Below are 26,369 nucleotides of genomic sequence, written 5' to 3' on the forward strand. Positions count from 1 at the left end.
GTGACCTCATTATAAAAGTCTGTGGATGCCCAATATAATGGACGTCAGGAGGATGTTCCCCCTCGCTAAGGAGTCTACAACCAGGCATCCAATCTGTAAATAAGGGGCAGACATAAAGGGGGAATTTCTTCGCTCAGAGAGTGGTGGGGTTTCTTATTAATGTCACAAAGGCTGAAGGATGAAATTAATTGCTGATTCACTATTACCATCAAGGAACTGTTGCCAGAGATTTTTTTAATAATTAAATCGTCTCACATTTGATAAAATAACATGTGCCAGAGTAGAAGAACAAAGAAAAAAATGAGTGAATGTTCTGGTTTAATTCTATATATTTTTGGCTTTGTCCAGCGGTACTTGCAGACACATTTATGATCATAACATTTTTGGAGACCAGCAAACTTTGCTTTGTCCAGTTTACAAAGAAACAAAGTTCACCAGATGTCAACAAAAGAATGGAAAAGCTTTCCACTTCTGATCTTAAGGTATGTGCAACTATTTGAATATTTGCTATTAATTCTAAATGAATTCATTTGCTTATTGTCTCCCGTCAGAAAGCCACCAGAAAATCACAAGGAAGATAACAACGTCTAATGAAATACTTTCCCCAATTGAAACTAGCTTAGTTGCGATGGTGTGCAGCAGGAATACTGTATTAATCAGGTTTCAGAGCAATCAAGGAACTGATTTCTCCACAGACCCGCCCAGTGCAAGAGGGATGTGATGTTTGAGAATCATGGTTAATGTCCAGTAGGCCAGTCGTTGCCAGTGCTCTGACCATGACAGCAATCTTCTACAGGTCCCACCAGGGACATTGTCCAGGCAAAGCATTGCTTCTGTTTCAAACATGAATGTCAGTCTTCAGTCGGTCCACTATTGGTGCATAAAGTGGAATCAATGTCCCAGTGTGATACACATGTCCCAAGGGTGCATGGAGTTGTAGATGGGGTTGATATGGTAGAGGTGGAATGCAGGCAGAGAAGGAGGTAGATGGAATACTCTGGGACAACGTTTACCTAGTGCCTTGGGTACCTCCTGTTTGGTGGAGTGGCAGGAGTCAGTAGGTGGATGGGACATCCCAGGTTTGTTAGATCCCCCAGTATGATCTGTGGGAGTGTGGTGTTGCTCGATAGGCAAGGTGTGCACCCAAACTCTGGATGCAGCCCGGGGCATAATAATGGCAGCCTCACAATTCAAACTGGAGCAAGTAGTTGGTTGTCCACTCGGTGTGTGTGTGGCCATGAGCTAACTAATCATGAGAGGAAGGTAACGTTTCAGCAGAGAGTTTCACTACCGTTCAAAATGAAATGGGTATTAAAACTGACCATTCAGTGTTCCCTTTTTCCCATGTCCCATTGTGGGAATGAGCTGTTTGGAAAAAAGCTGATTTTACTTCGTAAATTTTAGAAGCAGTGATCTTCCAAAATGATCTGCTGTCCACATCTAAGAAGCTGAGGCAATCCAATCCAGACATGGCATTTCCATTATAAGAAGATATGCCAGTCAGTTAAAGACCAGCTCAGGATGGTGCCCTTACCTCCCAAAACACTTGTCCTTTTCCATGACCTGACAGTCTGCACCTTGAATATTAACATGGGCTTCTCTGCTTCGTTGTGTCAAGGCCCTTTTTGAAATACGCAGGTGTCACCTCGGATTTCTTCGTTTTTCATCACTCTGTGCCTTTGATTTTGAGGCTGTGAAAGATGCAGTATAATTGACTGTACAGTCACTGTTACCTAGCTTTAGGCAGTATGGACAAGCCTAACCTTCCTTCTGTACTGTCAAGGAGACCACCTTTATATCTTTAGTTTCGGATTCCATGCAGTGTGAAAAGAAATTGGAAATATGGAAATTTCCCTGTGAATACTTTGGACAGGAAGGTACAATAAATGAAAAAAGACACAAAGTACTGGAATAACTCAGTGGGTCAGGCAGCATGTCTGCAGAACGTGGATAGGTGAAGTTTAGGGTCAAGACCTTTCATCAGACACAATAAATGTGGTTGATTGCCTCATCAGATGGATGTGATAATGTTTATGCTTCAGTTAGTACAGGCGATGTTTTCCTGCAGAGAGAGGAATTGCTGTTATACTGTAGGAATGCTGGTAGTGTGTGAGTCTTTACGCTTTGACATTATGGTAATATTGGTGGGAGAGTATTGTGTCGTGCCTGACAGACACAGGGAGTACTGCATTGGGACCTGGGAGGTTCCATTATCAACAGTGTTGGATGACATGTCTCAACTCATGGCAATTAACTCAACATAATCAAAGATTGGATCTGGACCTTCCTGTCTGAGCCTGCTAATTATTGAGTAATCCTACTGGGAAACCGGGGAATTAGACGATTCATTAATATTATTTGTCATATAAGATTTATTTAATGTTTAAATTTGATCACCGTTAATATTGTTATGATAGCTACTCAAGATCTTTCACATTCAATATTTCAATAATATTCAAGAATTTCTCAGCATTACAGTGTGAGTTGAAATCTTAAGTTGATAGCTGAAAATTGTAATACTTTGAGAGCAGAGGTAGCTTAAGAGACATGTAGCAATAAGGAACTGCAGATGCTGGATTACAAAAAATGACACAAAGTGCCGGAGTAATTCAGCGAGCTAGACAGCACCTCTGGGAGAACATGGATAGGGATCAGGGCCGTTTTTACAGCATTATGGGCCCCCGGGCAAAGCAGTGTACTGGGGCCCCTACCGTTACTCTCCCCCACCCCCCTTTCCCTACCAGCCCCCCCCCCCTGTCGTGCCGGCGAAAAGCACTTACCGAAAAGCACTTAGCGATGGACTTAGGGTGCTACATTGTTGCGAAAAGCACTTACAGATTGCTGTGAGAAGCACTTCGTGATGGAAAATGTTGCGAAAAAAGCACTTATTGAACCTACATTTTTAAAGTAGTATTTATTTATTGCAAGTCACTTAACATACACAGATCAGCATGGGGCCCCTATGCTCGTGGGGCCCCGGGCAAGTGCCCATCAGGCCCATGCGTTAAGACGGCCCTGATAGGGATATATATTCAGCTCGGGACCCTTCTTCAGACTGACTGTGTTTGGGAGGAGTGGAAAGCACACAGCCTGGTAAGTGATAGGTGGATAGTGATTAGGGTTTTTTTTCCAGTTATGTGCCAAGCCCCTGCTCATCCCTGCTGTGCAGTTAACATACACCGATCAGCCAAAACATTATGACCTGATGAGCCAAAACATTATGACCACCTGCCTAATATGCTGTTGGTCCTCCGTGTGCAGCCCCATACGCAGCAGGGTGCAATGCACTGTGTATTGTGACACATTCCTCCCGTCACCACCATTAACATTTTCTGTGACTTGTGCCACAGTCGACCTTCTGTCGGTTCGGACCAGAAGGGATAGCCTTCGTTGCCCTCGCGCATCGATGAGCCTTGGGCGCCCAACACCCTGTCTGTCGCCGGTTTGTGATTTGACCCTCCTCGGACCACTGTCGGTCGGTACTCACCACTGCTGACCGGGAACACCCCACAAGCCTTGCCGTTTCAGAGATGCTCTGACCCAGTCGTCTGGCCATAACAATTTGGCCCTTGTCAAAGTCGCTCAGGTCTTTACTCCTGCCCATTTCTCCTGCATCCAACACATCAACTTCAAGAACTGACAGTTCACTTGCTGCCTAATATATCCCACCCCTTGATAGTTGCCATTGTAACAAGATAATCAATGTTATTCACTTCGCCTGTCAGTGGTCATAATGTTTTGGCTGATCGGTGTATCTTTACTGTTTAGGTGCATACATGCAGCAAAGCCAGTAAGGAGAGGCGACTGTTTCTCAAACGCTTTACATCTGAACAGCTTGTTAGTCAAATGCATGTGGTGATAGCAATTTTATTTGACCACGTAGTTTTAAAGGCTGTACCTATAAATATACTTACTTGCAGTTCAACATTAGCTTTCATCATTTTAACTGCACTGTAGACATGACTTTTCAACTCATTGTGCAGGTCACAATTAGTGGAAATGCATGAAAGCAGTTTCTCAATGCAGACACGTGTGCACTGAATACTATGCTGGATCTCAGTCAGCTCTACTGAATGGAGAGAGGTGGCCACTGGTGCAATGATGTGAACTGGAGGTGATTTATTCCAGGATGCGTCGCTCATTGGCACAACAAAGGTCAGCAATGACATGGAAATTCTAGACTATGTGCAGGAGCACAAAGGTTAAAGAACAGTTTCTCCATCCAGTCAGTATCGGTTGAAAAGGCATTATGCCAGCAAGAAATTGGCAACGTTTGGAGTCTACTGCATCCCCGGCCCAGATTCACATCCGTCTCCACCTAATCAGCAACGGCGAGGAATCTGAAGGACCTTGGAGACACTGATTGTAATAACCATAAAGCTAGTCCTGCATTGTATTAAAGATTCTATCCCTCAAGAAATGCAGTGGATATGATCTTCACCACATAACAAGTACAAATAAAGTTGTAGAGAACGGCATCAGCCATTGTACAAGGCCATGCAAAAGCCTTTGTCACTGACAGCAGAGAGGGTATTGGGAATCCTTCCCAAATTTGGCTGGCCTCAGAAATATTCCCAATCTTTCTTCTGCCATGCCATGGCATGTATGTCATGATTTAACCAATAGGTGTACAAGTGGCCTCCGTGTGGACTGGAGTCAACCAAGGCTGTATCTGTCACCCGGCACTGCTCAATGTGCCATGCTGCAGCTTATGGCAAACGTCAGACCGCTCAATGTGCCATGCTGCAGCTTATGGCAAACGTCAGACCGTTCAATGTGCCATGCTGCAGCTTACGGCAAACGTCAGACCATTCAATGTGCCATGCTGCAGCTTACGGCAAACGTCAGACAGTTCAATGCAAGTCCCTCCACTCAGACCGACGGTCACTCCAACTATATTCATAAAGCTATGAATCCATACAGTACTTGCAATGCCTCCAGGTTGATTTCTCTGCCATCATCGACTTGTTCACTGAGGCATGCAAGGCAATGGGCCTTCCAGTGAAGATACAAAACAAGCTATCCCAGTCTCTGCTGCAACACCAATTCAACAACTTGTAAACAATCCACCTCAGAGATAATAAGATTGACCAAAATGGAGATTGTTACAGAGTCTTAAAGGGGAAAAGTGGCCGTAACATTTATGGGGAAATCCAGCTGAAACGTAGTAACCAATGGTATGTCAAGAGGCCTGAATTGGATCGACACAAAATACTGGAGTAACTCAGGGGGTCAGGCAGCATCTGTGGGGAACATGGATAGGTGACGTTTCACAGAGTGCTGGAGTAACTCAGCGGGTCAAGCAGCATCTGTGGAGAACATGGATAGGTGACGTTTCACAGAGTGCTGGAGTAACTCAGCAGGTCAGGCAGCATCTGTGGAGAACATGGATAGGTGACGTTTGGGTTGGGAACTCCAGCACTCTGTGAGACTGAATTGGAGTTGCTGAGAAATATCCTCAGGTTGCAGAGCAGAGAACATTACAGAAATGGGAAGAACAGGTATAGGCGAAATCTTGTAACGGTGAGGCATTGCTGAACTGGGAGCCAATGTAAAGGTAGTGAGTGCATGAGTCTTCTTGTGAATTGTATTCCTGGTAGCAAAGTGGTGGGAGTATTTGTGTTTGCAGTGGGTGAGAGGTAGAAGATCATCCAGCGGAACATTGGACTATTTCAGTTAGAGGTCAAAGGAAAGAGAGTTGCAGCGGCCGATACGCTGAACACAATGGATTCAATCTTTCTAATGTAGAAAACGGAGGAGACCAGCTCTAAAGTTGACAGCTCTGGAACAGGAAAAGAAAGATTTTTGGATTTTAAATCTTAGAATGAGGAGCAGATTAAGTGTGAGATGGAAGGTCCACGAGGATGATTGCCAATTGAGAAACCCGGTTGGTAAGAAGAAATGGAAGGGGTAGAAATCAGGTAGCAATCCTTTTGTGAATCCTTGGATCCAATTCTTCTGTTGCTACCTTCTCTTGATGGTCCTCGGGTTTCATCTCAGCCTTCGCTTCGTCCTTTTACACCTTGGGTCCAGTCATCCATCCTTATATGCTACCAAGACCTTTGTTCTCTCTTATTGGGCGGCCACTGCTTCAGCCTTTCCCCCATATCCCTTGATTCCGTTAGCCCGAAGAGCTAAATCTAACTTTCTCTTGAAAACATCCAGTGAATTGGCCTCCACTGCCTTCTGTGGCAGAGAATTCCACAGATTCACAACTCTGGGCGAAAAAAAAAATCTTCATCTCAGTCCTAAATGGCCTACCCCTTATTCTTAAACTATGATCCCTGGTTCTGGACTCCCCCAACATGGGAAACATTTTTTCTGCATCTAGCCTGTCCAATCCTTTAAGAATTGTATATGTTTCTATAAGATCCCCTCTCATCCTTCTAAATTCCAGTGAATACAAGCCCAGTCGACACATTCTTTCATCATATGACAGTCCCGCCATCCCGGGAATTAACCTGGTGAACCTACGCTGCACTCCCTCAATAGCAATAATATCCTCCCCCAAATTAGGTGACCAAAATTGCACACAATACTCCAAATGTGGTCTCACCAGGGCCCTGTAAAACTGCAGTAGGATCTCCTTGCTCCTGAACTCAAATCCTCTCGCAATGAAGGGCAATATGCCATTACCTTGATTCTCAGAAATTGATTTGATTATTACCAGCTTGATCTGGTCATTTTTATTTGTAAAATAGGAGTATTTTCAAACTAAGAGCAGGAAGATTACAGCTGTTACACACTTTAACAAAACGTGCTTTTTAAAATTTGGCAGCCCTTGTTGTAGTCTGGCTACGCTAGGCAAGGCCTGTGCGTTCCCACTGTATGTGTCTGGTCAGGTTTAGGGAGAACAGTATAATTAATTGTGCCTGGGTCTGGTCTGGTCTGGTCTGGTCTGGTCTGGTCTGGTCTGGTCTGGTCTGGTCTGGTCTGGTCTGGTCTGGTCTGGTCATGGGCAGAACATGTTTGGGTTGTGTACTAATTTGATATTGGGACAAAGCACAACCCTACCTGCCCAATCCTGGACCATCCTGCCCCGCACCAGAATCAGCATGGTGGAGAAGAACAACAAAGGGCAGGGCTTATGTCGGGTCTTCCCACCGCTCGCGCATGGGGAATGGACGTGTGCTTTATTTATTCCTGCATGGGCCATGGATGTGTGTTTACATGCATGGGCCATGGATGTGTGTTTACATGCATGGGCCATGGAAGTGTGTTTACATGCATGGGCCATGGATGTGTGTTTACATGCATGGGCCATGGATGTGTGTTTACATGCATGGGCCATGGATGTGTGTTTACATGCATGGGCCATGGATGTGTGTTTACATGCATGGGCCATGGATGTGCGTTTTATTTATTCATGCATTGTGTTAAGATTTAATATTTGTTGAAACTTGCAGTTTTAATGGACCGCCTCTCGTTTGTAGTGTGCATCCGGCCCAATAATGTATCTCTGCCCTGTACCTTGAACTTCCACCACAGTATGCCTCTTGGGAAATCACACGTTGATATGGAGAGTTGTACATGGGACCAGCTTCTGTATATATTTGAGCACGTGTTGATATTCTGATTAAACATCGCTTGGATTGGTTAGTGGGTCTGCTTAAGAATAAGGGGTAGGCCATTTAGAACGGAGATGAGGAAGAACTTTTTCAGTCAGAGAGTGGTGAAGGTGTGGAATTCTCTGCCTCAGAAGGCAGTGGAGGCCAGTTCGTTGGATGCTTTCAAGAGAGAGCTGGATAGAGCTCTTAAGGATAGCGGAGTGAGGGGGTATGGGGAGAAGGCAGGAACGGGGTACTGATTGAGAGTGATCAGCCATGATCGCATTGAATGGCGGTGCTGGCTCGAAGGGCTGAATGGCCTACTCCTGCACCTATTGTCTATTGTCTATTCATATGATATTGAATTGGAAGTTACCAAAATCACTTGTATTTGTTCCTTAATTGTGTATTAAATTAATCAGTTTTAATAATCTGCTCTTCACAAATTTGAATAATCAAAACTGAATAGTATTTTAGTAAATGTTAAGTTTTTTGAGACTTTGTCACATTTTTTGATTATAATTCTCTACAATTTTAATAATTAAATCTTTTCTTTTTAATGACGAATGTCGTTGTATAATTGGACTTGAATAATTGGTGGTGTGTGGAGATGTAATCATGCTAATCCTTCCTCTGTCCGTCAGGTGGAAAGCTTATTCAACATCATTGTACCAAGAAAATTCAAGCAGTTGGGATAAGATCTGTGTAGGAATAGAACAGTGAATTGGTTTAGATAACTAGCACAGTATGAGTTGAAAGCTTTGAAATGTCTGGGTAGGTGGACAGCATCAAATGTTTGTCTACCATTTTTCCTGATGTGTGTTCAAGGCTTCTGAAAGCAATAATCTGACTGAATGGGGAAGACCTCTGACTGCATAAACGCAGCAAAGGATTTTCAGCATTAACCCTGTTATAATGGCCTGAGACAAGTGGTGAGATCAAATTTGGATGAGCACGATTATTTGGTAAATACAACACATAAATGCATGGGTTGTGAACACCGTGTGCACTCTGTCTCTGGCATTATCGCATTACTGGAATCCTGCTTTGTTGCTTCCCAGACAGGAATATAAAAGCAATCTATCCTCTCGTGAAGCGAGCTCCAGAAGCATTTCCCTGATAAGAGGAACCCCTGCCCTGTCTGAGTGCCTGGTCCAGTGGGCTTAGCAGTATGGTTAATCCTCAGAAAATGATTTGATTATTACTGACCAGAAATGGCAAGATGCTGGGTTTTTTTCTTGCTATCAAACTCTATTAATTCCTTAGGTAGGTTACAGGACAATTTTTCATGTGACACACAGATGATTCACTGTTTGTATTTTAATAATGTTCTCAACATTTCTTTATTTGTAGGAAGAAGGGTAGGGAATAAGAGAAAAAGAAAATATATATTATTTCAAATTTACTGCTTATGTTGTCACTATTATAACAACATAATATTTCCTAAGATCAGTAAAGCTCTTTTTTTTCACTAATAATACTGATGGATTTTGTATATTAAAACCTACATTTTGTTTCTGGAATATATAGCTTGACTTGCAGGAATCTTTTCCCCTTATCAGAAGTGAGCAACATTTGAGGCCCTATATTTAGGGTAGAATGTAGAACAGTACAGGACAGGACCAGGCACTTCGGCCCACGATGTCTGTTCCGAACATGATGCCAAGACCAACTCTTATCAGCCTGCACATAATCCACATCCCTCCATTCCCTGCATATCCCTGTGCCCATCAAAAAAAACGCTTGATTGCCCCCCGTCGTATCTGCCTCCACCACCAACCCCTCTCCTGAAGGCCATGCCCACTAGTGTTTGATTTTTCCATCTTGGGGGAAAAAAAGGGCAAGCAGAGGGCCTTCAGCCAGAGTGTAATGAGTACAATGAGTGCCTGGATCGCAATACCAGAGAGAGGTGGGGGCAGAGTTGCAGACAGCATTGTAGAGGTGTATGGGTGAGCACTTGAATCTCCTGAAGGATGATGGTGACGGGCCAGGTGCTGGTGCCCACTGGATGGTGATATGTGGCTCCACCAGGTGCCCACTGGATGGTGAGATGTGGCTCCACCAGGTGCCCACTGGACAATGAGATGTGGCTCCACCAGGTGCCCACTGGATGGTGAGATGTGACTCCACCAGGTGCCCACTGGATGGTGAGATGTGGCTCCACCAGGTGCCCACTGGATGGTGAGATGTGGCTCCACCAGGTGCCCACTGGACGGTGAGATGTGGCTCCACCAGGTGCCCACTGGATTGTGAGATGTGGCTCCACCAGGTGCCCACTGGATGGTGAGATGTGGCTCCATTCCCCAGAACGCTGAAGAAACAACATTGATCAAATGGAAATAAAGTGGGGGAAAATTCTTTTTTTTTCCCAAATATTAAATATAACTCCAGGGAATAGATTTTGATATAAATGTTTATTTGTTTGTAGATTTCTTACCTTGATTTGCCTGGGCCGACAGGCCGGAGGGTGGAACGCCACTTGGCCATCAACTGTGTGCAAGACATGGCAATTTGTTGGTGGCAAACAGCTGATGCAGATGGCTGGCCCTGGTTCCCAGTGGCCCATGAAAGGGACCGTGCCAATGTGGTGCTGTTAAACTGCACGAACGGCAAACTTGAGGTACATGCATTTATCTCATGTTTCTGTTTGTGTATGGTTTAAGGTGCTGTTTACAAAATTTATTAGTGGTCATCTCAAAACAGTACCCCGTTCCTGTTTTTTCCCCATATCCTTTGATTCCTTTAACCCTAAGAGCTAAATCTAACTCTCTTGAAAACATCCAGTGAATTGGAGTCCACTGCCTTCTGTGGCAGAGAATTCCACAGATTCACAACTCTCTGGACAAAAAAGTTTCACCTCATCTCAGTCCTAAAGGGCCTAGATATTTGATAAAAGTTTCCAGTCTGAAACTTTCATCCCTAGTTTGGCGGCAGATTACATCACTGTATTCGATGCTGGAAGAGACCACTAAGTGAGATCAGCCCAATGACTATGGACACCAATTACAACCAAACGCAGTGGATATAAATCTGCTTCTGTACCTACATTGCACCTTGACAATTTTGATTTTGTTTACATTATATTTGTAATCATTGATAAGTTTGGTTTTGTTCATGCTCACATGAAACATTGTTATGGTGAAAGCATTATTCATTTTATGTGCTACAGTGTAAAATCAAATGAGCTGTTTTGATTAACGTACCCTGAAATAAATCAATTCTCGATTTTTTGTTTGGGGAACCAGAGGCTTCAATCTTTCAAGCATATTTATTCCTTTGTTGTATTTTCAAACTGTAAGTTAAGCCAATTTTCTACTTGGGATCTGTCGTCTGAAATGATCATGTGCTCGGGTGTCTGTTCTTCATGGACCTTGCTGCAATAGCCATGCAAAGGATGCGGAAAATTGAAATGACTAAACAATTCGATAAATATTGTTGCTTTGAGGTGCTTTGCTTGGTTTTTACAAATTAATATTTTGTATAATTATGATAAAATAATCATATTTTGTTTTTTTAACTATGCCACATATTTTCTGCCAGTATATATTTTGATGTGTACAATTTTACTCTCTTTTTTTGTTTTAGAATAATAGGACTGATGCGTGACTTTAACAGCAAATTGGGCCCAGGCTTGCAAACACATTAAAACCTACTTGTTAGGTTTTTAAATAATGATTTTATGTAACTCCTTAAGGTTCCAAGCCTAAGGTGTATTTTTCTTTATATATAAACTTGCTATGTTGTATGAAGGAACTGCAGATGCTGGTTTAAACCAAAGATAGACACAAACTGCTGGAGTAACTCAGCGGGACAGGCAGCATCTGGAGAGAAGGAATGGGTGATGGGTCGGGTCAGAAGACTCATGGAGTGCCGCAAGGCACGGTGCTGGGACCCCAATTATTTACAATATATATTAACGATTTAGACGAGGGAATTAAATGTAACATCTCCAAGTTTGCGGATGACACAAAGCTGGGTGGCAGTGTGAACTGCGAGGAGGATACTATGAGGCTGCAGGGTGACTTGGATAGGTTGTGTGAGTGGGCAGATGCATGGCAGATGCAGTATAATGTGGATAAATGTGAGGTTATTCACTTTGGTGGCAAGAACAGGAAGGCAGATTATTATCTGAATGATGTCAGATTAGGAAAAGGGGAGGTGCAACGAGACCTGGGTGTGCTTGTACATCAGTCACTGAAAGTAAGCATGCAGGTGCAGCAGGCAGTGAAGAAAGCTAATGGCATGTTGGCCTTCATTGCGAGAGGATTTGAGTTTAGGAGCAAGGACGTCCTACTGCAGTTGTACAGGGCCCTGGTGAGACAGCACCTGGAGTATTGTATGCAATTTTGGTCTCCTAATTTGAGGAAGGACATTCTTGCTATTGAGAGAGTGCAGTGAAGGTTCATGAGGTTAATTCCTGGGATGGCGGGACTGACATATGACGAAAGAATGGGTCGACTGGGCTTGTATTCACTGGAATTTAGAAGAATGAGAGGGGATCTTATAGAAACATATAAAATTCTTAATGGATTGGACAGGCTAGATGCAGGAAAAATGTTCCTGATGTTGGGGGAGTCCAGAACCAGGGGTCACAGTTTAAGAATAAGGGGTAGGCCATTTAGAACTGAGATGAGGAAATACCTCTTCACCCAGAGAGTTGTGAATCTGTGGAATTCTCTGCCGCAGAAGGCAGTGGAGGCCAATTCACTGGATGTTTTGAAGAGAGTTAGATTTAGCTCTTAGGGCTAACAGAATCAAGGGATATGGGGAGAAAGCAGGAACGGGGTACTGATTTTAGATGATCACCCATGATCATATTGAATGGCTGTGCTGGCTCGAAGGGCCGAATGGCCTACTCCTGCACATATCTTTCTTTGATTCTGAGGGTCTCGACCCTAAATATCACCCATTCCTTCTCTCCAGAGATGCTGCATGTCCCACTGAGTTACTCCAGCATCCCCCTTGCTATGTTGTTTGGTCTTTTCTGAAGTGCTGCACTCAGCTGTGAATCTGTGGAATTCTCTGCCTCAGAAGGCAGTGGAGGCCAATTCTCTGGATGCTTTCAAGAGAGAGTTAGATAGAGCTCTTAATGATAGTGGAGTCAGGGGGTATGGGGAGAGGGCAGGAATGGGGTACTGATTGTGGATGATCAGCCATGATCACATTGAATGGTGGTGCTGAATAGAAGGGCCGAATGGCCTCTTCCTGCACCTATTGTCTTATGTCTATTGCAGATTAAGTCCTCTCTCATGCTTGTCACTGTCATTGTTTTTGTGAATAATCAATTGTTTAAGTCAAAGGATAAGAGAACCAATACTTGACTTGATGCCCATGAAGATTTTGTGGCCTATGATTGCACACAGCCTCATTAGAAAAGGGATTGTTGTACAAGACCCCCTACGTTTCTCTGATTTAATACTTTCAGTAACGTTTCAGCTTTGACGGGCTCTATTTATACTCGCATCTTTCTTGTCAGTGTTGGAGAAGTTACGTAATCATAAATGCCACGTGTGGGGAAAGTAGTCAAGCAAAGTCGAGTTTATTGACAGATGCAAGCACAGTGAGGTACAGATACAATGAAAGTCTTGCAGCAGTGTTCATCCACTGCAGTTGTGTTAGCTCTAACCATGGCTATTTATGTGTGCAGATGTTTTGGACTGCCAGTACTTGGTGACCAGCTCAATAACAGTAGCATTCATCAGAGTCACGGGCTAGTGCTGGTGTCATGGCGCTTTGGGTTGCTCTTCTCTTACCTTACAAGCTCTTCCACCTCCTCCACTCATTCGTAAATCATCTCATCTCTTTTCATCTCTCTCCTATTTTCTGACATATGATGAAAGAATGGGTCGACTGGGCTTGTATTCACTGGAGTTTAGAAGGATGAGAGGGGATCTTATAGAAACATATAAAATTCGTAAAGGATTGGACAGGCTAGATGCAGGAAAAATGTTCTCAATGTTGGGGGAGTCCAGAAAGTCTGAGGGTCTCGACCGAAAACGTCACCCATTCCTTTTCTCCAGAGATGCTGCCTGACTCGCTGAGCTACTCAAGCATTTTCTGTCTACTCACAGTTTAAGAATAAGGGGTAGGCCATTTAGGACTGAGACGAGGAAAAGCTTGTTCATCCAGAGAGTTGTGAATCTGGCTGATTCACTGGATGTTTTCAAGAGAGTTAGATCTAGCTCTTCGAGCTAAATGAATCAAGGGATATGGGGGGAAAAGCAGGAACGGGGTACTGATTTTAGATGATCAGGCATGATCATATTGAATGGCGGTGCTGGCTTGAAGAGCCGAATGGCCTACTCCTGCACCTATTGTCTATGTTTCCATGTTTCTAACTCCCTTCACATAAAACCCCCTTGATGTGCTCATTTTTCCCACCAATTTCTGGTATGCTCTACCTGAATATTGGACATCATTTAACACAGCAGGCAGTCCACTGGTTTGCATTGGATGCCCCAGGTCACTTTGCTGCATCCTTTACTAAGTACAGAAGGAAATTGTAATGATTCCCATCTGATGAGCACAACAGAGGCTGGTGGGGGCTGATAATCGATTCATGTACTAGCTGTTACATTCACACTATGTTTCCACTTTTGCCGTTCCAACCAGGAAGTTTTTCTAGAGAGTCAAAGTACTGTCCATGGGTGGACCGGCACCTCATGAGTCTGTGTAGGTGATCACTCAGCCATTGCTGTCCCAGGGTACATTCTAGGGTTCTGATGCCATTACTCTAACATTTTCACGTCTGTTAAAAAGGATTCTTTCAATACTTTCTAAACTGAGGCAATATTGCCAAAGTTGGAGTACAAGAGAAGTGTGAAATTGTGGAATGTGCTACCTCAGCTGGTGATTGAAGCAGCTACCACGGATTGACACTTGTACTGAGAGAGGGCAGTATAATGAGCACAGTGTTTGTCCACTGGGCACCTCAAGGGAATGGAAAACCGGGCCGAGTGGTGATGTATCTTTCAGTTCCCCAAGATGACAGTTTGGTCACATGTTGGCATTTCAGAACAATTTCTTCTATCCATTCCTTCCCATTCCTTCTCTCTAGAGATGCTGCCTGTCCCGCTGAGTTACTCCAGCATTTTGTGTCTACAGTTTAATTAAATAGTTGGAGAACAAAATCCATTGAAGTGTCATGGGTGAAGGGAATTCTTTGCAAGTCTCAAAGTGTCAAATTTTGAATGGCCTGAAGTTTAGGAGAGTAGCAGAAGGAAAGCCCCCCAGGAGAGCATGCAGTGGACCCTGGAGTTGCAGGCATGAGTGAGGATTTGCAGTGCAGCCTGTAGTTGCAGACATGAGCAGGGATTTGCTGTGGATCCTGGAGTTACAGGCACGAGCGGGGATTTCTGCAGCAGGAAGACAGAAGTAACACTGCAGTCAGGTGACACTGTGGAAGTGGAAATCAATGATGTTGAATATTTAAGGTTCAAAGCTCACTCACAATTGCACATGACATCAGACTGGGAACAATTCATTTAGTTTCAGTTGAAAGTGAGAGAGATGGAATCAATAATGAAGGAGCAGATTTACTTAATAGCAGAGTTTGAAGTGAGTAACTTTGATCAAAGTCATTATTTCATTCTGTTGATGCAGTCTGGAGTGTCCTATACACTGATTGATAATTCAAAGTCAGAAGGGTTTCGACCTGAAATGTCACCCATTCCTCCTCTCCAGAGATGCTGCCTGGCCTGCTGAGTTACTCCAGCTTTTTGTATCAATGATAATTCAGAGGTCCTGAAAGGTTTAAGAGAAGTGCTGAGGAGGTAAAGTTCAATGTCATTTGCTCAAGAAAGGAAGCCAATGCTGTGTACTTGAACGGTGCTTCTGAGGGACAATAGACAATAGCTGCAGGAGGAGGCCATTCGGCCCTTCGAGCCAGCACCGCCATTCAATGTGATCATGGCTGATCATTCTCAATCAGTACCCCGTTCCTGCCTTCTCCCCATACCCCCTGACTCCGCTATCCTTAAGAGCTCTATCTAGCTCTCTCTTGAATGCATTCAGAGAATTGGCCTCCACTGCCTTCTGAGGCAGAGAATTCCACAGATTTACAACTCTCTGACTGAAAGAGTTTTTCCTCATCTCCGTTCTAAATGGCCTACCCCTTATTCTTAACATAGAAACATAGAAAATAGGTGCAGGAGTAGGCCATTCGGCCCTTCGAGCCTGCACCGCCATTCAATATGATCATGGCTGATCATCCAGCTCAGTAACCTGTACCTGCCTTCTCTCCATACCCCCTGATCCCTTTAGCCACAAGGGCCACATCTAACTCCCTCTTAAATATAGCCAATGAACTGGCCTCAACTACCTTCTGTGGCAGAGAATTCCACAGACTCACCACTCTCTGTGTGAAGAAATGTTTTCTCATCTCGGTCCTAAAAGACTTCCCCCTTATCCTTAAGCTGTGACCCCTGGTTCTGGACTTCCCCAACATCGGGAACAATCTTCCTGCATCTAGCCTCTCCAACCCCTTAAGAATTTTATATGTTTCAATAAGATCCCCCCTCAGTCTTCTAAATTCCAGCGAGTATAAGCCTAGTCTATCCAGTCTTTCTTCATATGAAAGTCCTGCCATTCCAGGGATCAATCTGGTGAACCTTCTCTGTACTCCCTCTAAGGCTAGAATGTCTTTCCTCAGATTAGGAGACCAAAACTGTACACAATACTCCAGGTGCGGTCTCACCAAGGCCCTGCATAACTGCAGCAGAACCTCCCTGCTCCTATACTCAAATCCTCTTGCTATGAATGCCAACATACCATTCGCTTTCTTCACTGCCTGCTGCATCTGCACGCTTGCTTTCAATGACTGGTGCACCATGACACCCAGGTCACGTTGCATCTCCCCATTTCCTAATTGGCCACCATTCAGGTAATACTCTGCTTTCCTGTTCTTGTCGCCAAAGTGGATAACCTCACATTTATCCACTTTATATTGCAGCAGCCATGCATTTGCCAACTCTCCTAATCTATCCAAGTCACTCTGCAGCCTCCTAGCATCCTCCTCGCAGCTAACACTGCCACCCAGCTTCGTGTCATCCGCAAACTTAGAGATATTGCATTCAATTCCCTCGTCCAAATCATTAATATATATTGTAAATAACTGGTGTCCCAGCACTGAGCCTTGCGGTACCCCACTAGTCACTGCCTGCCATTCCGAAAAGGACCCGTTTATTCCTACTCTTTGCTTCCTGTCCGCCAACCAATTCTCTATCCACCTCAACACTGAACCCCCAATACCGTGTGCTTTAAGTTTGTACCCCAATCTCCTATGTGGGACCTTGTCGAAGGCCTTCTGAAAGTCCAGATATAACACATCGACTGGTTTTCCCTTATCCACTCTACTAGTTACATCCTCGAAAAATTCTATAAGATTTGTCAGGCATGATTTGCCTTTCATAAATCCATGCTGACTTTGTCCGATGATTTCACCACTTTCCAAATGTGATGCTATCACATCTTTAATAACTGACTCTAGCATTTTCCCCACTACCGATGTTAGGCTAACTGGTCTATAATTCCCCGTTTTCTCTCTCCCTCCCTTTTTAAAAAGTGGGGTTACATTAGCTACCCTCCAATCCTCAGGAACTACTCCAGAATCTAAAGAGTTTTGAAAAATTATCACTAATGCATCCACTATTTCTGAGGCTACTTCCTTAAGCACTCTGGGATGCAGCCTATCTGGCCCTGGGGATTTATCGGCCTTTAATCCATTTAATTTACCTAACACCACTTCCCGACTAACCTGGATTACCCTCAGTTCCTCCATCTCGTTAGACCCCCGGTCCCCTGCTATTTCCGGCAGATTGTTTATGTCTTCCCTAGTGAAGACAGAACCAAAGTAGTTGTTCAATTGGTCTGCCATCTCCTTGTTCCCTATGATCAATTCACCTGTTTCCGACTGCAAGGGACCTACATTTGTCTTAACTAGTCTTTTTCTCTTCACATATCTATAAAAGCTTTTGCAGTCGGTTTTTATGTTCCCTGCCAGTTTTCTCTCATAATCTATTTTCCCTTTCCTAATTAAGCCCTTTGTCCTCCTCTGCTGGACTCTGAATTTCTCCCAGTCCTCCGGTATGATACTTTTTCTGGCTAATTTATATGCTTCATCTTTTGTTTTCTTAAACTGTGGCCCCTGGTTCTGGACTCCCCCAACATTGGGAACATGTTTCCTGCCTCTAACGTGTTGATGAAAACTATTAGACCAAGAATAGATAGACAATAGACAATAGACAATAGACAATAGGTGCAGGAGTAGGCCATTCAGCCCTTCGAGCCAGCACCGCCATTCAATGCGATCATGGCTGATCACTCTCAATCAGTACCCCGTTCCTGCCTTCTCCCCATACCCCCTCACTCCGCTATCCTTAAGAGCTCTATCCAGCTCTCTCTTGAAAGCATCCAACGAACTGGCCTCCACTGCCTTCTGAGGCAGAAAATTCCACACCTTCACCACCCTCTGACTTGGGGAACTTCTGGTAACAATTGAAGGCATTGGAGCCAAAACTAAATGGTTGGGTGCACTAATTGAACTGAATATCATGTCCAAGGGTGTTTCTGAATGCATTCAGTTCACAGAGAGACAACCACACTCCTTAAAGCTGGATTCCCAAAGGCCATGAATTCCATCCGTACGCTGTAGAATCAGTATTCCTCATTCCAATTGGGAGCAATGCAAGATGAAGATGAGGGGTCGTCTAAAATATTGTACATTTTTAATTGCAAGGGATCAGTTCAGATGTTGATTTGACAGTAATTCTCCGCATGTAACTTGGCAATCTGCTGTGCACTGCAAGTTGTGTGGCATCATCTGTTATCTTTGTTTGAATCAGAAATAAATATCACAAAGGTCAGTTTTACTTTGGATGAGAAACGAATAACGTGTTGGACGGAATGACGCACAGAAGCAGGAGTGGGCTACTGCACTTGTTGTCTCTCCAGCCAGTCAGTAAGATTGTGCCAGAGTGGGCTACCGCAGGAGTGGGCTACCGCAGGAGTGGGCTACCCCAACAGTGGGCTACCCCAACAGTGGGCTACCCCAACAGTGGGCTACCCCAACAGTGGGCTACCCCAACAGTGGGCTACCGCAGGAGTGGGCTACCGCAGGAGTGGGCTACCCCAACAGTGGGCTACCCCAAAAGTGGGCTACCCCAACAGTGGGCTACCGCAGGAGTGGGCTACCGCAGGAGTGGGCTACCGCGCTTGTTGTCTCTCCAGCCAGTCAGTAAGATTGTGCCTGATCTTCAACCTCAGAACCATTTCCCTGTACTAACCCATATTCGTCATTTCCCTTCAGTGTCAGGTAAAGGATTGACCTTTGTGTTGAACACAGTGAGGCAGTCTGTTTCATTAGCTTCTGGGTGAAGAAATGGAGCCTCGTCTCTCTTCTGAATTGCTGACACATTAATTTAAGCAGACCTGTGTGGCACCTTATCACAGGCCTTCAGAAAGCCCACTACATCACGTCAGTGGGTTTCTGCCAGGTACACCCTGTAAATCCTCAGTGCCCTGTCCCTCCCACTGTTTCCACCTGTGCAGCATCTGTCCTTCCTCTGCTTCCCTTCATCACCTCCCCTTCTTACCACATTCCATGGACTGCAGCCCTTTGCTGTCTCCACTAATCACCTCTGTCACCATCTCCACCCCTCCCTCTCCCATCAACCCCTCCTCACCTGGATCCACCTATCACTTGTCAGCCCCTACCTCACCCACCCCTCTCATCTCTAATACCGGCATCTGCACTTTCCACTCTTGGTGTTGGTGCAGGGTCTTGACTGCAGCATCAACTATGCCTCCACAGATACTGCTCAGCTTCCAGATGCAGAGTGGGAACAAACTGTGCCCCCGGGTCTGTGCCGACCAACAATCACCCTTACACTAGTTCTGTCCTACACAGGGGACAATTTACAGAAGCTAATTAACCTATAAACCTCCACATCTTTGGAATGTGGGAGGAAACCGGAGCATCCAGAGAAACCCCACGCAGGTCACGGGGAGAAAGTACTGCAGAGACAGCATCCGTAGTCAGGATCAAACCCGGGTCTTGGGCGTTGTGAGGACCCAGCACTACCACCACTGTGCCACCAGCACTACCACCACTGTGCCACCAGCACTACCACCGCTGTGCCACCAGCACTACCACCACTGTGCCACCGGCATTACCACCGCTGTGCCGCCAGCACTACCACCACTGTGCCACCAGCACTACCACCGCTGTGAGGCACCAGCACTACCACCGCTGTGCCACCGGCACTACCACCACTGTGCCACCGGTACTACCACCACTGTGCCACCGGTACTACCACCACTGTGCCACCAGTACTACCACCACTGTGCCACCGGTACTACCACCACTGTGCCACCGGTACTACCACCACTGTGCCACCGGCACTACCACCACTGTGCCACCGGTACTACCACCACTGTGCCACCTGCACTACCACCACTGTGCCACCGGCACTACCACCACTGTACCACCAGCACTACCACCACTGTGCCACCAGCACTACTACCACTGTGCCACCAGCACTACCACCACTGTGCCACCAGCACTACCACCAGCACTACCACCACTGTGCCACCAGCACTACCACCAGCACTACCACCACTGTGCCACCAGCACTACCACCACTGTGCCACCAGCACTACCACCACTGTGCCACCAGCGGTATGTTTGTTGCTCTTTGTCAGTATCGGTCTTTTATAAAATGTTATCATATTCTGAGCACTGTTCCCTGAAGGCCCTTTAACTGTTGCATTATCAGTTCATCCTTTATCAGTGCGCAGTGTTAGATCAAATCATTTGTAACTCTTGTTCATTTCCCAACATGCTGAACGAGAAGAGCATTTTGAAATCACAGGATACTTTTGCTATTCAGTTTCCCAAAACAAATTCCAAGCATTCGCATTTGTGCATTTGTGTAGGATAGTTTGATATGCTCCGTTTCAGTTACAGCTAATCCTGGGATGTCTTGTGTCAGTTCTTCGGTTCTTATCTTTGCAATAGCAGCAGCAGAAAGGAGCTTACAGATGGTTCACTGCATATTCAGGTAGGGTGGTGATGCAGCTTAAATTACACAGCTAGTTGCCCAGGCCGAGTGTAATGATCTCGTGACCCCATTCATTCACATCCACCATGGCACCCATCAAATATTCAGTTAATAATCTGGAATTATAACGAGTCAATAGTAAGGATGATCACAAAACTATTGGGTAGAAGATACAAAAGCTGGAAATCAAATACTGCCAGATTCACAATAGCTTCCTCGCCATTGCAATCAGATTCTTGAAGAGACCTCTCGTAAGCTAAGGATAAAATCTTGAACTTTGAATCCACCCTGTTACAGCTCTTGCACTTTTTTTCTATGTAACTTGGTGGATGTTACAGAAATATACCAATGCCGAGCAACACTGGCATTAATGCAACAATACTAAATATCACCTACGTATGATCTGTTCACAAGCAGTGGGACTAATTACGTTTAGTTAACTGCCACTCAATCCGTTTATTCTCAATCTTCTGCAAAGTGATGGCAGGTATTGCTGACAGTTCTGTAAAGTAGCTTTCATGCACGATTTGCCTCCTGATTCATGCTGAGTTTGGTTATCGCCACAACTTCCGTTCCAGATGTCTTCATGGACAATCCAAATATGGACCAAAGACCTGGATGCCAAGGGTGAGAAGAGAGTAACTGGCCTTGGTAAAACGTAAGCAATTACATCATCAGGGCTGCATGGTGGCGCAGCGGTAGAGTTGCTGCATCACAGAGCCAGAGACCCAGGTTCAATCCTGACTACGGGTGCGGTCTGTATGGAGTTTATACCTTCTCCCCATGACCGCGTGGGATTTCTCGGGGTGCTCCGGTTTCCTCCCACAGACATGCAGTGTATAGGTTCATTGGCTTCTGTAAATGGTCCCTAGTCTGTAGGATAGTGCTAGTGGACAGGGTGATCGCTGGTCAGCATACTCAGTGGGCCCATGGGCCTGTTTCCGCGCTGTACATCTGAACTAAACTAAACTAAACCGAAAGCAGAAAAGGCTCATGGTTCCTTATGTGGTAAATGTCATTGTCAGCTTGAACCTATCCCATCTGTGTGTCTATTGTAGAACACTAGCAGAAGGAACCTATCTCTTTGCGAGCCACGTGCAGTAAGTATACATTGTCTCTTTGCAAAGAGGATTAAGAATTAAATTCCACTTCAAACTAATCACAAGACGTCTATAGATTACGAGCACCTATTATTGAATTATGGACCCTTCCTAGATATGACGAACTTCCTTAATATTATTAAATCCAAACATCTGACATGCACACATATTCCCTCTCTCTCCCCCCCTTTTAGCAAGTGTTTTTGTCAGTCTTAAGTGATGCCACTCATTACAATACTGCTTACAGCACCAGTACCATATCAAGTGATTTGTGTATTTTCCAATTTATGTACATCTCAAACAAATGGAATTTGTTTGTTATTTTGGGACAGTTTCTATAATTTTAACTCTGTGCACATATGCTCTTTGGTTTCGTCAATGCAACAGGAAGTTTGCACTGAAATCTTGCTTGAAATCTTGCTTGAAATATGCCAATGGGATGATGTGGGAGGCCTTGTGACTGGGACAATGATCTTTGAGCTTTTGTGCCTACTGAGGCTTTGATTGTTTTTCTTTTGCACTGTGTGATCCTAGATGGTGTGGAGGTGAGTCTGTGGTTTTGAGGCATTGAGTATTTCCAGGCCTGAGTTCAGGCAGTATGTTGTTCTGATCATTGGTCCAGGGCAGCGAGCCCCATTTCCAACATGACAGCTGTGGAATACAAATACAAGTAATTGAATAAAAAGCTAGATTAAGTACCATTAACAATTATAGCACTGGATTGTCATTAATGCAAACTAGTTCCACAACAGCTTTCAGGGAAGGACATCTGCCATTCTTTCGTGTATTGCCCTTTCAGAATGGCAGGCAGTGACTAGTGGGGTACCGCAAGGCTCGGTGCTGGGACCGCAGCTATTTAAATATACATTAATGACTTAGATGAAGGGATTAAAAGTAACATTAGCAAATTTGCAGATGACACAAAGCTGGGTGGCAGTGTGAACTGTGAGGAAGATGCTATGAGGTTGCAGGGTGACTTGGACAGGTTGTGTGAGTGGGCGGATGCATGGCAGATGCAGCTTAATGTGGATAAATGTGAGGTTATCCACTTTGGTGATAAGAACAGGAAGGCAGATTATTATCTGAATGGTGTCAAGTTATGAAATGGGGAAGTACAACGAGATCTGGGTGTCCTTGTTCATCAGTCACTGAAAGTTAACATGCAGGTACAGCGAGCAGTGAAGAAAGCAAATGGCATGTTGGCCTTTACGACAAGAGGAGTTGAGTATAGGAGCAAAGAGGTCCTTCTGCAGTTGTACAGGGCCCTAGTGAGACCGCACCTGGAGAACTGTGTGCAGTTTTGGTCTCCAAATTTGAGGAAGGATATTCTTGCTATTGAGGGCGTGCAGCGTAGGTTTACTAGGTTAATTCCCAGAATGGCGGGACTGTCGTATGTTGAAAGACTGGAGCGACTAGGCTTGTATACGCTGGAATTTAGAAGGATGAGAGGGGATCTTATTGAAACATATAAGATTATTAAGGGATTGGACACGTTAGAGGCAGGAAACATGTTCCCGAAGTTGGGGGAGTCCAGAACAAGGGGCCACAGTTTAAGAATAAGGGGTAGGCCATTTAGAACGGAGATGAGGAAAAACTTTTTCAGTCAGAGAGTTGTAAATCTGTGGAATTCTCTGCCTCAGAAGGCAGTGGAGGCCAATTCTCTGGATGTTTTCAAGAGAGAGCTAGATAGAGCTCTTAAGGATAGCGGAGTCAGGGGGTATGGGGAGAAGGCAGGAACGGGGTACTGATTGTGAATGATCAGCTATGATCACAGTGAATCGAAGGGCTGAATGGCCTACTCCTGCACCTATTGTCTATTGTCTATTGTCTATAAGTGGAACTAGCAAAGCAACTATTCAACCGTGATATTAATTATTTGCTTTATTTAATTTGTACACTGTTTCATTTTCATTTTCAGATTTTAAGCTTTCTACGCACAGAAGGTGATCCACTGGATGCTGGTTTTAGCATTAATCAAGCAAACCAGGTCCATACGGTAGAATGCTTCGTCAGTCTGGACAAAGAGCCAATGGCAGACAGCTGCATTTACGAGTGTGCTCGGAATAAGTTCCAGCGTGTGGCTGTCATTAGCATCCCACTGAGCTCCAAAGCCACCTGCTGCAGCAGCAATATTACACAAGACAAGCTTGTCCTCGGCTGTGAGGATTCCTCACTGGTTTTGTATGATGCTTATCGCAGGGTGACATTGCTGGCTCAAGCTGATCTTAGCCCCTCCATGATGGAATGGCATCCTGATGGTGCGGTAATTATAGTGGGCAGCTGTCAAGGTGAACTTCAGTGCTACGACGTGGCATTGTCACCAGTGAAGATGCAGTTACTTGCAGACGATGTAAAACCTGTTACCAAACTTCAGCTCAGCCAATACTTTGCTGTAACAAGCAGAATGGCCCAAATTCAGTGGACAGTTCCTCAAGTTACGTCTCCAAACATTGACAGTCTCAGTGTCCATGATCTCCTCTTTCTAAGGTTTGACAAAGGGCCTGTTGGAGTCCTTTGTCTAAAATTAGGTGAGCACTGGAAATGTAGTAATGCATTTGTCCTTTGTAATACTTCCTGAAAGAAAACTATGCTTCAAATAGCTTAACTTATCTTCCAATCTATTGGCATTTCTGAATTTACAATATGGAATATTCTATCGTTCCCTGTAATATACTTTGCAATATGTAAAAAGAATGTGGTATTAATTTGAATTATTAGGATCTGTATGATAAAGGTTAAGCAGCCCAGGAAGGGAATGTGTAAATGTCAAATTAGCAACATCAACATCATTAGGAATTTCATTTAATCTGTTGCACAGAACAGGTGTTAAGATCACTGTTCATTTTCAGTTCATGTTATGCATAAAATGTACGAAAAAGGAATAGAATTTTTTGGCATTTTAAACCTGTTTATTAGAATTTTATTTTCCAACCATTTAAAGATTCATGGAGACATAGGAACTGCAATTGCTAGAATCTTGCATCTAACACAAAGTGCTGGAGTGACTCGGTGAGTCAGGCAGCATCTCTGGAGACCATGGATAGGTGACGTTCCCGTTCTGAAGAAGGGTACCAACTCGAAATGTCACCTATCCATGTTCTCCAGGATGCTATTTGACCCGCTGAGTTACTCCAGCACTGTGTCTTTTTGTAAACCAGCATCTGAAGTTCCTTGTTTCTACACTTCTGCAGACTGAATAAGCCTTTAGAAGGATGCCGACCCAAAATGTCACCTATCCATGTCCTCCAGAGACCTGTGTAGGAAGGAACTGCAGATGCTCGTTTAAACTAAATACAGACACAAAATGCTGGAGTAACTCAGCGGGTTAGGCAGCATCTCTGGAGAAAAGGAATAGGTGACATTTTGGGTTGAGACCTTTCTTCAGACTGCTGAGTTACTCCAGCACTTTGTGTTTTGAAAAGATTTATGTTACATCGTTTTAAATATATCACAAAAATGTCAAATAAAAAGTTCCAGCCACTGGCAGCAGATGGGTCCATTTGCAGCATTATGCCTGTGCTCGCACTTCACAAGAATAGCTCCAAACCCTTGTGTTATGAACAGTGGAATTCACCACCAGGCTGTTATTTTGGCAAGAAATGCATCAACATTGTAGATAAAGTTAGGTGGATGCAGAATGGGATTTTGGAGCAGGTTAATGTGCTATGTGTTTATTAATTAACGTGTTAATGTTAGATAATGTGTTGTTTATGATGGATAAATAGCAATGAAGCCTATAGGCCCATGGGAACCTCATTGCGATAGAGCCAGGAGACTTTGGGTGTCAACATGAATCAGTTTGGAAGTTCAATAGTTAAATCCACAGTATGTGGTGATTTAGGACATAAAGTGCAGGAGGAACTCAGCGGGTCAAGCAACATCCCTGGAGAATGTGGATGGTGATGTTTCTGGTCGGGTTCTTCAGATTCAAAACATCACCTGTCTAAGTTCTCCCGAGCTGCTGCCTGTCCTTTGTAAACTAGCATCTGGAGTTTCTTGTTTCTATGTATGTGGGGATTTGACAACCAAACTGCAAAGTGCAGATCGTAATGTAAACTATGATTTCTGCAATGTGGGTGCCAAGGGACAAAATCAACAAGGACAGTCAAGAGGAAATATATCTGGAGTTGGTATTCAATTGTGTGTCCCTCCTGTGTGAAATGTTTCAAAAGTATTTTAATAGCACCGTTGTTAACTAAATACTTAAAACAGGAATGACAAATGAATGCAAACAGTAGGATCTCGCTGGACAGATGAATCCCAAGAAATTTTCATATCATATCATATCATATACATACAGCCGGAAACAGGCCTTTTCGGCCCACCAAGTCCGTGCCGCCCAGCGATCCCCGTACATTAACACTATCCTACACCCACTAGGGACAATTTTTACATTTACCCAGCCAATTAACCTACATACCTGTACGTCTTTGGAGTTTTGTAATGCCTATTTGATTTAAATCGCCAAGGAAGAAGTGATCTCGGGACCAACTTTCTGTATCCAATTAATGGGATGTTCCGGGCTACACGGCCATTTGTCATTACCTCTAAACTCATTTTGAGAAACATAACTTTTTTAATCAGATTTTTCTGACATGGCTTTGCCACAGGCTGTGGTTTACAGCTGAAACGCACACATACTTCCAGTGGCATGTTTCTAGATG

General features: G+C 44.4%; 1 protein-coding gene across 4 annotated transcripts in view; it reads left to right on the top strand.

Annotated features, from left to right (window-relative positions):
• Window positions 1-26,369, top strand: part of wdpcp (WD repeat containing planar cell polarity effector) — a 115,411-nt gene that overhangs the window by 47,019 nt on the left and 42,023 nt on the right. For all 4 annotated transcript variants that reach the window (XM_078405698.1, XM_078405701.1, XM_078405697.1 and 1 more), the window contains 3 exons: window positions 349-482; window positions 9,976-10,167; window positions 23,624-24,233. In XM_078405698.1, the coding sequence (XP_078261824.1) occupies window positions 349-482; window positions 9,976-10,167; window positions 23,624-24,233 (936 nt within the window). The remainder of the gene's footprint in view (window positions 1-348; window positions 483-9,975; window positions 10,168-23,623; window positions 24,234-26,369) is intronic.

The sequence above is a fragment of the Rhinoraja longicauda genome, chromosome 9 (genome assembly GCF_053455715.1).
Source record: "Rhinoraja longicauda isolate Sanriku21f chromosome 9, sRhiLon1.1, whole genome shotgun sequence".
Lineage (NCBI taxonomy): Eukaryota > Metazoa > Chordata > Chondrichthyes > Rajiformes > Arhynchobatidae > Rhinoraja > Rhinoraja longicauda.